The following is a 15,505-nucleotide window of genomic DNA, read 5'->3' as shown; positions in this document are numbered from 1 at the left end:
GAGACAAACAGTTTTTCCTCTTTAGCCCAATGTGTTTGTGGAGGCAGAGAGTAAGCGATATGACTACTTCACCATGGGTTTCAAGCACGAGGACTAAATTTCCAGTGTAGCCGCACTAATGAAGAAAATAAGCTAAAGCAGAATTTCCAAGATGCTCTATGCCATACAAAGAAAGTGATTGGGCACCAGGCACAGCCATGATCGCCATTAACCTTTCATTGTTTGGAACAAATTCTGCTAAATACCTCCTTTAGTGTTCCACAGAAAAAAGTAAGACATACGGTTTTGGAATTAATTTTATTTTTGCGTGAACTATCACCCAATGAGTACACCATTGTTCTATCATCCGTGACTGTTGCCAAGTAATGGAAGACGCCACCAAACTGGATAGTTAGTATTCAGCAGATGCTAAATTTGGGAATGTGATTAAAGGCAGGAGCTCATTCCAAAGCCCTGCTCCTTTAAAAATAATGTGACGCCATTTTTGTGCTTGCAATCAAACTAGAGAAATTATGCCAAGCCATCACTTCCTGCTAGACTTAGAGGAAGTTAATGCACTCCATTTCCCTCCATTTACATTGGCTTTTATAAGGTTGTCAGCCTCTATGATGGGTATAATACATTTAGTAAGCTCTTTGAAATGTCATCATTAATAGAAAACATTTATGAGGGGAATTTGGCAAACATAGGAGGGGGCTACCTGCAATTCCCTCATTCTTGCTTTTGTAAAGTGCATAGCCAAGTCATGCTCTTTTCCATTCTTAAATGGATAGTCCACCCAAAAATGAAAATTCTGTCATCACTCACTCACAGTCATGTTGTTCCAAATATGTTTGACACAAAAGGACATGTTAGGCAGAATACTGTTAGTCACCATTCACTTTACTTGTATGGAAAAAAGTGCAGCGTCAACATTCTTCAAAATTTCTCAATGGAAGAAAGAATGTCGTAAGGATTTGGAACGGCATGAGGGTCAAATAAATGATGTCAGAATTTATGTGTTTGGGTGAACCATCCCTTTAAGTCACTGCTGAGTTAATGAGGAAGAATGCTTGAGATTGCAAAAAGGAAACTCACCCCATTGACCATTTTCGGGCCAAAGGGATTCCTCTCATATCCAAAAGGCTGAGATAATCATCCTCAGCTTTTCCATTCATTCCTCCCTTTCTTTATATAAAGCACAGATGTCACTAAAAATGATGCAAGGTTTATTTTCACCATCCTTAACTCTCTAATTAAAGGATTTGCTTGCTTTTTATGAGCTATTGAAATGGGTTACACACATTTCCCAGAAGGCCATGTGTGCATGTGTACAGGGGGAATTCAGTCACCATTCAAAGCGAGCCAGTATCACGAGCCCTCCTCTGACCACATTTAAGCCCAGAATACCCCACCCCAAAAACCCCAAACTATTCCTTTCCCCCCGTAAGTACGAGAACACAGAAATATGTGCAGAATCACAAAGAGTGTTTCTAATTTTATTTCTTTTCCCAGCAAAAATAAAACTCTGAAATCATTAGGATTATTTAGCTGCTAATTAAAAGCATACACAAGAGGAAACCCCATGTAACTCTATGCCATGTATAAGAAAGCAGCACTAATGCACTGCTCTTAACTTCAGGATAATAACATGAATAAGGATCCACTGAATCATCCCTAGATTTTCCATGCACTAGTGCTAATTTCGGCATGCCAAGGAACATGGGTCACTGCGGTGGTACGGATACTGCTATGCTTAGTCTATAAAACTGTAATCACACTGCTATTTAGGGTTAAAACTGAGGTTAAGTGATAATACAGGTTTTTGTGCTAGAATTACACTGTAAAAACAGTTCACTATATCCCAGTGTTTCTTGGTCCTAATGACTGTTCATGGTAGTTGATGTATAACGTATTAATGGACTTTTTTTAAATCAACATTTGAAAGATTTGAAAATACTTCACTCATGAGTTTAAGAGTCTTTTTGACTGTGTAGCAGCGCTACACAGCACAACATTGCACAAACAGAAACCAACAGAAATGCCTGGTAACACTTTATAATAACTACACGGTATAAAGTATTTGTAAAGCATTAGTTTATAGTCAATTGATCATTTATAAGCTATTGTTCCTACATTAATAAGCTACATACAAATAGTTTGTTATTTGTTTATATTCACTGTAGCAAATGATATATTATTGTTTAATAAGTTCATTTATAGGCAGTTTGATAATGTTATTTTTTTTTTTTACATGAACAAGGCATGAATTCATAGTAAATAAAGAAATTATATATGTAATTAATTGGATTTACATTTAAATGTAATTAATGTATGTGTTACTGTTTTAGCAACACTTACTATTAAATCAATTATTACTTAATATATAGTTTATAATAAAGCATTGACTAATTGCTAACTAAGCATTTTGCGTGACCTAAAGTAAGAACTGTATATGCCTAATTATACATTTATTAATGATCCATTAATCCATTACCATAAACTTGGCCCTGAAATAACCATCTCCACAGCATCTCAATCACAAAGGCTCAAAAGACACTAAAGTAAAAACCACTTTAGCGTTTTCCATCCTATTAAGCTTTATAAGCAGACTTGTTCTCATTATTGCCAATTAAAATGACTGTTTAATTCAGTTTTACCAGTGGACCACCTATAAATATTTCATAAAATGTTATTCAATTCCAGAAGGAAAGTCCAAAAATCCCACTGATAGTTAGTAGCTGTGGAAACAGCCAGCACGCCACCACGGTCACATGACAGTGATGAAATGGCAAAAAAAAATAAAAAATAATAAAAAAACAGAAATAGGAAAGAGCATTTTGATGGATCACTGTGTCAGTTTCTGTGTCTGTTTGATGGAAGTTTCACATTTCTGGATAAGCAGAAGTTCGCTACGTGGTCATTTGATTGTTATACCGTAAGAGGCTACAATTTCATTAAATAAATTGTCTGGAATGTGCTGCATGCTTCGCATTAAATGAGCGATTCACTTTCTGTAATCTGATACACAGATTACAGAAGTCATAATGTAATGTTTTTAGCAGGTCAGTGCCTTCACACATCACTTTGAAGTGTGCAACACAAGAGAACTGGATATTTCTTAAATGAAATTGCAGGCTGTTGTGGTTTAATAATCAGACTAGGACACATGTACAACACATTTACAGATCAACGGAAGATTTAGTGACAATGCAGTACTGGCCCGAAAGAGTGAAACTCTCACACTGGCCCCGGCAAGCTGGCATAATTACTGTTGAACCATGTTAATAAATGTTTAATAAGGCATATATAGTTCTCACTTTAGATTAGGTCAAGCAAAATGCTTAGCTAGCCATTAGTAAGTGCTTTATTACGATCTTTATTAAGCATTAATTGATTTAATAGTAAGTGTCCCAAAAACATTAATATACACATAAATTAAGCAGAAAAATTTATCCAATTCATTACATATTTAATATCTTTATTAACTATGAATTTATGCTTTCTTAATGTTCTCATAAACACTTCTTTACCACTGGTTTGCATCAACTAAAATGCATCAGTTAGGTATGATTAAAAAGTAGTTTACTAAGGATAAAAAAAACATTATCAAACTGCCTATAAATGAAATTATTAAACAATAATAAATCATTTGATAAAGTGAATAGAAACAAATAACATACTATATATATGTAGCTTATTAATGTATTAATAATGTAGGAACAATAATTTATAAATGATCAATTAACTACAAACTAATGCTTTACAAATACTTTATAACGTGTAGTTATTATAAAGTGTTACCGAAATGTCCTGTTGCTCACCACTTATTGTGGTTGTTAGGACAAAAACTCAAGATTTGCATGGAAGAGATAGCTTTTACCGCTGGGACCCGTTATGACAAAGTGTTAGAGATTTAGGTAGGACATGAACAGTCGGCTATCATGCAAGCAAGTCAAACTCATTATTGGCCGATGACTGTAATTACTATCATTTAATACTACTTCTTATTCAAACTAAGGAACTGTTGTCGGATAAGGGATTATACTGACTTGTTCAAATACACACATCCATTCCAAGGCACAAAACATTAAGTAGCAGTTTAATGGTTTCTTTAGAACCTTTCCATTCTAGAAATCTGAGGCAAGACAGCGAAGACACACCCTGTAATGCAACCACACACAGAGGGAAGGCAGTGACTAAAATCTCACAAAATGTTTTCGACAAGAAGAAAAAGGAATAACTCTAGCCAAATCTATGCCTCAAAAACACTGATTGGAGTACAACAACAAGAGACCAAAATAACTCGATTGAGGCGGAGACTCAAATCTCAGTGCTTCATAGCTGCAGCAGGGTGATGTAAGGGAGAGTGAGAGAGAAAGGGAGAGAGAGAACATTGTGAACCTGCTCTCCTTTTGAAGTCTGCGATAGAGAGTGGCACAAAAAGATAATGAAATGTGGAAAAGCTGCAGACACTGCAGAAAGATGATCGTCTCAGATTTACTGCCGGCAGTGCTGAGAATAGTGGATGAACCCTGCATAAAAAAGCATCTTGAACCAGATTAAGGTGGTTAACCACCTAGACCAGTTTAAACCAGCTTGGCCAGGCTGGGAACATCAGTTAAACTGTCTTAAACCAGCTTGGCCAGGCTGGGAACACAAGTTTGAACATCTTAACCATCTTGGCCAGGCTGTGAGACAAGCTAGACCAGTTTAAAATAGTTTGGTCAGATCGGGAGACCAGATTAAACCAGCTTGGCCAGGCTGGGAACACCACCTAACCAGTTTAAACCAGGTTGGCCAGGCTGGGAGACCATATTAACATCAGCTTGTCCAGGCTGGGAACACAAGTTTGACCATCTTAAACCATCTTTGCTAGGCTGGTAGACCAGCTAGACCAGTTTAAAACAGTTTGGTCAGAGTGGGAGACCAGTTTAAACCAGCTTGGCCAGGCCAGGAGAACAGCTTAATCCAATTCGGCCAGGCTGGGAACACCAGTCAGACCAGTTTAAATGAGCTTGGCCAGGCTGGAAGACAAGCTAAACCATTTTATACCAGCTTGGCCAGAATGGGAGCCCAGCTAGACCAGCTATAACCCGCTTGACTAGGCTGGAAGACCAGCTAGACCAGCTAAACATAGCCTTGGCCAGGCTGGTAACACAAGTTTGACTATCTTAATCCAGTTTGGCCATGCTGGGAGACCAGCTTGACCATTTTAAAATGGTTTGGTCAGATTGGGAAACCAGAATAAACCAACTTGGCCAGGCTGGGAACACCACCTATACCAGTTTAAACCAGCTTGGCCAGGCTGGCAGACCATCTTAACATAAGCTTGCCCAGGCTGGGAACATAAGTTTGACCACCTTAAACCTTTTTGACCAGGCTGGCCGACCAGCTAGACCATCTTAAAACAGTTTGGTCAGATTTGGAGACCAGCTTAAACCAGTTTGGCCAGGCTGGGAGACCATCTTAAACCAGCTTGGCCAGGGTGGGAACATCAGTTTGACCGTTTTAAATGAGCATTGTCAGGATGGAAGACCACCTAGACCACCTTAAATGAGCTTGGTCAGGCTGGGAGACAAGCTAAACCATCTTAAAACAGTTTGGTCAGACTGGGAGACCAGCCAGACCAGATTAATCCACCTTTGCCAGGCTGGAAACACCAGGTAGACCAGCATAAACCAATTTAAACTAGCTTAGACTGACTGGTAGACAAAATAGACTATCTTAAAAAAACGAAGACCTTTGAGTTAATTCAGTAGAGTAACGTGTTTTAGTGTATTGTTATCTTACCGTGTACAGCTCGTTGAGGACTTTCATCATATCTTCCTGTAACTGGAGGCCCACCTCTTTACTCTGTAAGAGGAGAAAAAACATTAGTAAAAGACAAATAATGGAGCAAGAGATAGAAAGACAGGGAGTGGGATGATAGGGTATATTATGATTAACAGTATTGCCCTGTATTCCATTACTTGACAGACAGGTCCAGAGCTGCCCAAACCAACTATCCTTTATGATGGCAGAGGAGGAGCTAATTTGGTTTTCTTGCCCTGAGGCTGTCACTTTAAGACAGACTGATGAGACAGCTACCTGCCCTCTCAGTAATGGAGTTCAGCGCCAGCTAACTTCATACACATCTAATCCAACCTATACTGCTGCCCAGTTCAAAAGATTATCCTGGAACACACTGCACAGGGGTTATTTTATCATATTTGCTCTTAACAATTTCAGTTACTTTTACTAAAGAAAATAATTACATGCATATCAAAATACATCACAACTCAACATGTATGGCTATGTGACGCAATTTGGGTCGCAACCCATATTTTAAGAAACGCTGGTGTAGACAAAAAAAAAATCATTGAATTTCTGTTCAAATGTCAATCAGTTTATGATGAAAGTCAACAAATCTGCAGCTGAAGAGAAGTTGAAAACCATTTCTCATTAATTTAATGAGACTTCCTCTCAGAGCCTGTAGAATAAAGTGGACTGGTGAACTTTTTGTGAAATGGAAATGGCATTTGCCATTCTGGTGGATTCTGTGTCTTGTAAGAGGAAGCTCTGGAATGATGGCACAGCATGACATGAAAATTAAGTGCTTGCAAGAGCAAGTCTCAAGCCCGACACTGAATACTCTCCAACTTCAATCGCTGTGGGTTGATAGCTTGAGAGCCAGCCAAAAAGAAGTCTATAGCATTAACAGAGGGCTTTCACTCAAGTCACTTTTTTCCTTTTCCCTTCATAGACATTTTTGTGGGGTTTTCTACTTTTCGAAGTTCTTAAAATGACATTTTTGCTGTTTTTGGAGAGAGGTCAATAAGCTCTTGAATTCATGTGGAGAAAAAGTGATTCAAATGATGGAAATATGTGACTGAAATTACAAATAATTCCTGAGATGGAAGTGTGTGAACGGGCATAGAAGACCACCGACTTATTGATAGTTCACCCAAACATTTTAATTTTGTCATGATTTACTCACCCTTATATCAATCCAAACCCATATCACTTTCATTTTTAGGTGAACTGTTACTTTAAAATTATACATTTAAAATAAATGTGGGTGAGATAATAAATCTTTAATCCATAATCATAATAAATTATAAATCATAATAAATCCTTAATCCACAAACCATGTGACCACATAGCATCCTTCCTGTTGGCCAGGGTGTAAAAAGAGCAGAGCTCAGTTTTTTAACCCTTTGAATGCAGAGATGAATGAGAAAGTGTCCCGTTGGAGATCCTTTTGGGGAGCCATTCATAATCGAAATCTAATGGGTTTTATCTGCAGGCTTGGGGAGTAACAGAATACTTGAAACAGTGTTACGTAATCAGGTTACAAAAAAACAAAAAAAAAAAGTGTAACTGTAATCTGTTACAGAAAGGAACATGTTAATTACTTAAGTTGAGAAACAACCACTCCCCCCAGTGAACAGCCCGTATTCCTGTACATAGGATGCCTAACTTCACTTTTACTTCTCATTTCCATCATAACTTCAGTCGAAACTCTGAAGTTGTTCTCTAAAATGCTTTCGTGATATAATGACAACAGCAATAGGGACAGCATTTCTTTTTTTCAGTATTAAAAAAAAGAAAACATTTAAATTGTACACATACTGTAAATTCCAAATGAATTAAAATTGTTTTTAAGATCTTAAGAAAAAAGTGCAATGGATCATTTATCTGATTTTGATACTTATTATAAATGTATTGTTGAGAACAGTTCAAAAGTGGCATTCTGACAAATGTAACATTTTAAAATTCATAGAAAGTAGGATTAAGTAATGAAAGACACACTAAAAGGTTTAAATCTATTTCAATCTATTCTTTTAAAACTTTTAAACTAGCCTGTGATCCATCTATTGCAGTTGGAAGTTAATGAATGGTGCCTAAACCATTTTCTGTAGCAGAGAGTGGACTCACCTGATTTGTTTAAAAATACTGAGTTGTTCTACATTTGAACATATTATGTTTTCTTATTAAGGAGGCAGTGTCTCTGTTGTTCTCTTATAAACTGCCTGGCCAAAAACAAAAGTCGCCATTTGGATTTAAATAAGCAGATCCTTAAGAGCCTATGATTGGATAATTTTTGCAGTGATTAATATGTTTCAGCTGGCAACAATTCTTTTAACCCTAACTGATGCAGTGTGTAGCTTCTCATTTCTTAAACAACCATGTCAGAAGATGTATCCCGTGGTCATGGAAAAGATGTTACTGTGTTTCAGAAGGGGCAAATTATTGGCCTGCATCAAGCAAAGAAAACAACTAAGGAGATTGCTGAAATCACAGGAATTGGGTTAAGAACTGTCCAACGCATTATTAAAACCTGGAAGGATAGTAGTGAACCGTCAGCTTTGTGGAAGAAATGTTGTCGGAAAAAAATCATGAATGATTGTTATCAGAGATCACTAAAACGCTTGGTGAAGTCACATCGTAAAACCATCAATAGAATTCACAATGCGACAAGAACTTACAGGATTGGGACTAAACAGCTGTGTGGACACAAGAAAGCCATTTGTTAGTGAGGCTAATCATAAAAAAAATGACTTCAATTTGCTAGGGAGCACAAAGATTGGACTGTGGAGCAATGAAAAAAGGTCATGTGGTCTGATGAGTCCAAATTTACCCTATTCCAAAGTGATGGGCATGTCAGGGTAAGAAGGGAAGTGCATGAAGTGATGCACCCGTCATGCATAGTGCCCACTGTACAAGCCTCTAGGCTTCTAGGTCAGGTCTAGGCTCAGCAATGTTATGTGGCAATAAAATGAAGTCAGCTGACTACCTGAATGTACTGAATGACCAGGTTATCCCATCAATGGATTTTTCTTCCCTGATGGCACGGACATATTCCAGGATGACAATGCCAAGATTCATTGGGCTCAAATTGTGAAAAAGAGTGGCTCAGGGAGCATGAGGAATCATTTTCACACATGAATTGGCCACCACAGAGTTCTGACCTTAACCCCATTGAAAGTCTGCTGGAGAAGACTTTACGGAGTGGTTTGACTCTCCCGCCATCAATAAAGGATCTCGTCCAAAAATTAATGCAACCCAGGACGGAAATAAATGTTGTGACGTTGCATAAGGTTGTTGAAACAAAGCCACGATGAATGCACGCCGTAATCAAAGCTAAAGGTGGTCCAACTAAATATTAAGAGTATGCACATTTTGTTTGGCCAGGCAGTGCATATACAGTAATAATAGCTACATCACTCATATCATTATTCAAACATGTTTTTGCATCCAGAAGGCATAATTAAGTCTTCAAGATTGAAGGTTAATGTTATTAAAATGAATTGTATTCCAAATTTTAACTATCTGCTACAGTCTCTCCCTGCAGATGTCCCCCTCTCTTATTTCATGCAATTTGATAGCATAGCGAAGTCCTTCATTTGGAATGGTAAGTGTACCAGATTACATTTCAGTAAGTTACACAGGCCGATTGACAAAGGTGGGCTAGGCCTACCCAAGATTTTGTTTTATTATTATGCATTGGGTCTCAGACATTTGGCACATTGGACCCTTTCACCTGAGAGAGCCCCTGCCTGGTTTTGTATTGGACAGGAAATTCTTGCCCCTATTTCGCCATTGCAAAGCCTTTCTATCAAACTAACCGGAGAAGTTAAGTTACAACCGTTATCTCGCATTTGCACTCGGTATGGACAAAAGCGTCCAGAGTGTTTAATTCGGACCTTTATTTAAATGTTGCCTCGAGCATATGGCTGAACCCCAAATTATGTATTAATAAGTCCCCTTTTCGCTGGTCAGAGTGGATCATGAGGGGGGTTATTACACTTGGTGACCTATATGAGAGTGAGAATTTGGTTCAACATTTTGGGATTCCCAGATCTCAGTTCTATAAGTATTTACAGCTGTGCCACCTACTCTGTAGTGTTTTTGGGAGTAGTTTACACCCCCCCACCCCCACCCAAAGCGGCAGATACTCTGGGAGAGGTGATTACTGCTTTTGGAAAAGGTCATGAGGCATCAGTGTATTACTCCCTGCTAATTCAGAGTCTGGGGGATGGAGCTTTAACTTCTATCAAGAGAGTATGGGAGAAAGATTAAAATTTGGTCTTGGAGGAGGGAGTGTGGGCTAGGATTCTAAAAAAACATCAAGTCTGCATCTAGAGATGCAAGGGTGCGCCTTATGCAATTCAAGATTTTACATACAGTAGATTCTATTGGACCCCCTCTAGATTGTATAGGCTTGGTCTTGAAGGCACACCCACCTGCTGGCGATGTCAATCAGAAGATGGAGACACAACCCGTCTTTTGAGGGTGTGTTAATATCCAAGAATTTTGGTTGAAGATTCAGAGTTTCATGTGTGAGGTATTAGAAACTCAAATTGTATTTTGCCCAAGATGGGTAAGTATAGAAATGTATATCGGGCAAAAACACAAAAAACTAATTCAGCCTACAAAATATTAAATATGACAGGTCGAAAGCGTCATTGTTCGCGGACCGTGGACACATTTTTATTTGATGTTTACAGTCTAGTGCTGTCACAGAGACAGGTGAGATATCTCATGACACTTATTTCATTAATATCTTTAAGTGAGTAGGACAAAGTTTTGCACAACTGTCCATGAACAAAATCACTTACAGCACCTTTCTGCATTTATTTAGGTATATTTATGCTTAAAACAAGGAAAAAGTATTAGGACTAGAGGATAGAGGATTTTTAGGGGTATTCTAAAAATACATCCAAACAAATATTCAAAATCAAAGTTTATTAATGAGCATTTAATCTCATTATATTTAGCTGTCATGTGTGAATGTTATACTGAAGTGTGGGAGAGAGTTCATAAGCATATGGTCTCCTCAGCTGAGGACTGTATAGCTCATTTTGTGCTTGAGCTGTAGCAGGAGACCTGCTGGGGGAGACATGTGCACTGGGGTGCTGGCTCCAGTCTGTCCTCATCAAGACTCAAACTGACTTCAGATCAGCTATGAGGAATATGCTTGGTCAATGGATTTATTCTGCTGTCTGCTGTTTCTTTTAATATTGTTGGGTCTATTGCATCTCTATTTATAGTTATAATTACTCGAGTGTAACTTTGCCCCTAATACACACACACACACATACACACACAAAGAATTTATAAATATTCTTAATTTCATTTAATCACTTTCCAAACAAGAACATCTTCAAAACGTTTTATATTCTAAACATTTTTGGGGGAAATTTGAGCTGTAGTCCCCAAACAATAGCTACATTAAGAACGTATACACACACACACACACACACACACACAGACACACATACAGTATAATATTTCCCCTGTAAGCAGCATAACACTCCTGTGGTGAAATGGATCTTCAGGAGTGTAGTCAGAGCAGGCAGCACTGCCTTTTCTCCATCTGCTCTGAGATTCACTCCAAACAAAACACAACACACACACACACACAACACACACAAAGAGCTCAAAAAATGGGAGTAAACTATTGATTTTCCATAAAAAGCTATAAATCTGTTGGGCAACTGGGAGAGACAGTGGGATGGGAGGACATTGATTTATGAGCCTTAATGAAGAGTTGCACAAGTTAAATGAAAAAGATCACAGGTTTTGTCTGTGAGCCTAGAGGAGATTTGGTTTGGCACAAACCTGTCATAGGACAGCAAAAAGACTGGATCGACACTTTAGAGTGTGTGTATGCATGTTGCAGAGTGATTGGCTTACTAGCGCTAAATGTTAGTCACATGTCATTGGATTGTTCCTATCAGAAAGGCCTCTGCTTTTCTGAACAGCATTAAATCCTTTAATTCCACAAAACAACATGAGCACATGCTTGAATTGATGCACCCTCTTTGTCTCGATTTTAAGTCTGTCAAAGTGTTCTGCAAAAACAATGCAAGCATCCAAAATGAGCTTGGTGGGGCCAGGCTTTCTGAATGCTGTTGGTGCATAGTGACTTTTCCACTCTGGAGCTACTTCAGCAAAAAAAAAAAGACAAGAATGAATTATGTTTTTGGTTATTTGGAGTTCGAAGGACAGCCAATACTCCAGTGTCTTTTTTAAATAAAGCAGAATAATTCAATTCAAAATACACAAGGGTCTTCTGTGATCTATATACTTCACATCTACTTTAATAATGATAGTGATGATAGGGGAGACCAAGGTCGATTGCAACATTTTAAAGTTTTTTTTACTACTGTACAAATTTTCCTGGAATCTTTTGGTCTAAAAAATATATGCCAACAGTTACAGTACTATTATAATATTTACTTTACATTGAGAAAGAATACATCACAATATTGAATTTAATTTAACAAGTGTAAGAGTTACAATTGCCACCCGTTACATTGCAACAGTGGTTGGGGGCAAAAAAAAAAAAAAAAAAGAAAATTTCCTACTGTGTCTCAAATAAGAGTGCACCTTAAAGTAATCATTGCTTTAATACTTAGGAAGTTTTGATGAATAGTTTTTACCTGTTTATATAGTGCTCAAAAATCTTCATAGTACCTTCCTACATTATAATTGTAAAAAAAAACAAAAAAAAAACATTTATACCTGTATATTAACCAGCTGACCAAGTGACCAGCTGACAAAAAAGGTCTTTAACTAGATATTTTAATGAAATTATGCTTAACATTTATTTTACAGATTAAAAAGTTCAACATTTTTACAGCCATGATAAAATCTTGAATAGTAGCTTTTTAAGGCTACGTCTACATAAATCTGGCTAAATTTAAAAAACGCGTTTTCGTTTTCGGAACGCTCTATGTCAACACTGCCGTTTTGAAGCGTTTTCCAAAAGATGCTCATCCACACTGAAACAAATGAAAACTCTTAAATCCCCTTACTGCACAAGCGGAAAAATCACCATTCCATGTACGGTCTGAAATGCAATTGTCCTCGTGTTCCGTCACCGGACAGCAATTCAGAGTAAACTTCCCGTCGCCTTTGAAGGAATACAATGTGAAGGCTGTACAATGTAACAGTTTTCTTCAACAATGCTATCAAAGTGGATATTAGACACAACAACGCCACTACAACATGGGCCGCCATCTTCATCGTGTTGGGTTGAATGGATCACATGACTGTGTCACATGACAACAAATACGTCATCGTTTTCAGATATCTCTGTCTTCTCTGTCCACACCAAAACGCGAAGACGTTTTGAAAAAGCTCAGCTTTCGCTGACAAATACGCTCTCTCAGTATGGACACAAGGCCAAAACGTAGAGAAATAGATGCTTTTTCAAATTAAAATGACTCACTAAAATGAATTGGAGTTCACAACACTGAATATAAGTGAATTGTTTAGTGTAACCTGTTCATTTAGATGAACTGTCTGAATGAACAGGTTCACTTAAATGATTTGGGTTTCCCGCTGCTATATATGAGAGAGAGAACAGTTTAGGTGAGCACGTTTGATTAGCGCCTCAGCTCCATTTATGCATGCACAATAGTGTTCTGTGACACTATACCGCTTTTCACTGTTAACAGTAGCTTAATACTGAAAAAGCTGCACTATTGTGAAAATAGCTGAACTATTGTCACATTACTGGAAAAATGCAGTGAAGTTAGTAGAGTTACTACTTTTAGTCAGTTACTCCCCAATCGGTCATCACTCTTGCTTTTTTGTTATTAAAGAAATCTAGTGGGTCACAATTACCTCCTGTTAAATTTGCCCTCAGTCACCCCTACTGTAACACTTCTGACGGTGACAGTGCATCCAAAACTTTACTGCTATATTTGTGTTCTGAAAGAGTTTTATTATATTGTGTCTCTAACTCCTGTTCAACAGTCTTAAGACTCCTCCGGACACGGCTCCCTTGACTGCATTTGCATTTAGAGTGCAGAATTTCACCAGCGTGTCATCAAGATTTTAAGAGAGGTGAGAGCGGCACGACTCTGGGATGTGGGGTAAGTCCAATCGCACAGACTTCAGTGAGTCCCAGGAAGCCTCCAGAGAGCAGCCAGCTGGGAGCGTGCAATTAGAGGCCTGTTATTTCTGCAGCACAGAGGTCTGAGTAAACGAGACTATGGGAGAGAGAAAGAGTTGAGGAGAATGTTTAAAGGGAGGCTCATCTCTCTCTCGTGGGAAGTGAGGAACAAGACAGCGAGAGAGAAAGAGGTGCTGATTGGGGTCTGAGGGACTCTTGCCGCCTGTTATACAATGAACTATGAAAAAGATTTAAGACTGAAGCGAGTTCTTTCTCCCTCTTGGTTTAGAAGGAAAAATGTAGTTCTTTTGTCTTTGATTCATAGTTCTTTATAGTATTTAATTCCTCAAAATCGGATTGAACCTAAAAGTATACATAAATCTTTCCAATGCTATTGCTCAACTGTAAACAAAACACAGTCAAAAAAAAAAAAAAAAAAAAATCACTAAACAATAAACAGTAAATAAATACGAAAACAGTACGAGCAAGGGGTCAAATACAGTGTACACATGTACATATGTACATTGTGGATAATAAAGCTGTAACTGGTGCTAAGTATCAAAGAAAAAAGTGAAAAGTGACAAGTGATTTGTGCCATGTGCAGTAGCAGTGCAACAACTGTAATTTTATAATAAAAAAAAAGTTATAAATATTTAATTATACATAAAAGCTATTTTATAATTCTCTTTAAATAAGGTTGCCTCAAGGCCTGAATTTGACCTTAGACAGACCAGGGACCAGATTTATGGAACATTCTTAGGAATACAGTTCTTCTTAACTTCTATTTTCTGATAATTATAATAATAAAAAAGTTATGAATATTTCATATTCCTGAAAAGACTGTCATTCTCATCTCCCAAGAACTTTGTTCATTTTTTTCTTAAGAGTATAATTTAGTATAGGTAACCTACAAGGTGAGTCTAGTGGATTGGAAAGCCCTTCTTGCAAAGTGTACACAGCTCTGGGTCTACATGAGCATTGCTGCCTGTCTAACCAGTCTAGACAAGCAGACAGGAATGAGACACCAAAGTCTGGGGCTTGGTCATATCTTTTGACATCATCTGAGCAAATGTGACAGACAGTATATGATATTTCAGTTAGAGTATTACAGAAAACCTCATCTCATAGAATATAATTGTCTCAATGTCAAAAATGTTAATCAGTCTAAAACAAGCAACACCATAAGTACAAAGTTATTTTCCAGAATTGTCTGTATTTTCTAGACAATAAGTCACACCTGAATACAGTATAAGTCACACCTGGTCAAAATTGCGTTGATGAGAGGAAAAAAACAGAAAATTCACATCCATGTACAAGTCACACTGACAGTGGTTGCATTAGGCATCAGGACCCAGGAGTAGCTGACTTCCCTTTTCATTCTGTGAAGATTATCTCAAGATCTGTATTGTATTTGGGCTTATTTAAATCAGGAGCATCTGCTTAAAGGAATATTTTGGGTTCAATACAAGTTAAATTAAATCGACAGCATTTGTGGCATAATGTTGATTACCACAAAAACTTTTATTTAAAAAAACGCATTAAACAAGGTTATAGTGAGGCACTTACAATGAAGTAAATGGGGCCAATTTTTGGAGGGTTCATAGGCAGAAATGTGAAGCTTATAATATTTAAAAA

General features: G+C 37.7%; 1 protein-coding gene across 3 annotated transcripts in view; it reads right to left on the bottom strand.

The window, feature by feature from the left end:
• The window catches only part of LOC127426136 (SLIT-ROBO Rho GTPase-activating protein 2), a 154,855-nt gene that overhangs the window by 47,153 nt on the left and 92,197 nt on the right, over positions 1 to 15,505 (bottom strand). For all 3 annotated transcript variants that reach the window (XM_051672701.1, XM_051672703.1, XM_051672702.1), the window contains one exon: positions 5,773 to 5,835. In XM_051672701.1, the coding sequence (XP_051528661.1) occupies positions 5,773 to 5,835 (63 nt within the window). The remainder of the gene's footprint in view (positions 1 to 5,772; positions 5,836 to 15,505) is intronic.

This window comes from Myxocyprinus asiaticus, chromosome 35, assembly GCF_019703515.2.
Source record: "Myxocyprinus asiaticus isolate MX2 ecotype Aquarium Trade chromosome 35, UBuf_Myxa_2, whole genome shotgun sequence".
Taxonomy (NCBI): domain Eukaryota; kingdom Metazoa; phylum Chordata; class Actinopteri; order Cypriniformes; family Catostomidae; genus Myxocyprinus; species Myxocyprinus asiaticus.
This window is presented reverse-complemented; position numbering and strand designations above follow the sequence as displayed.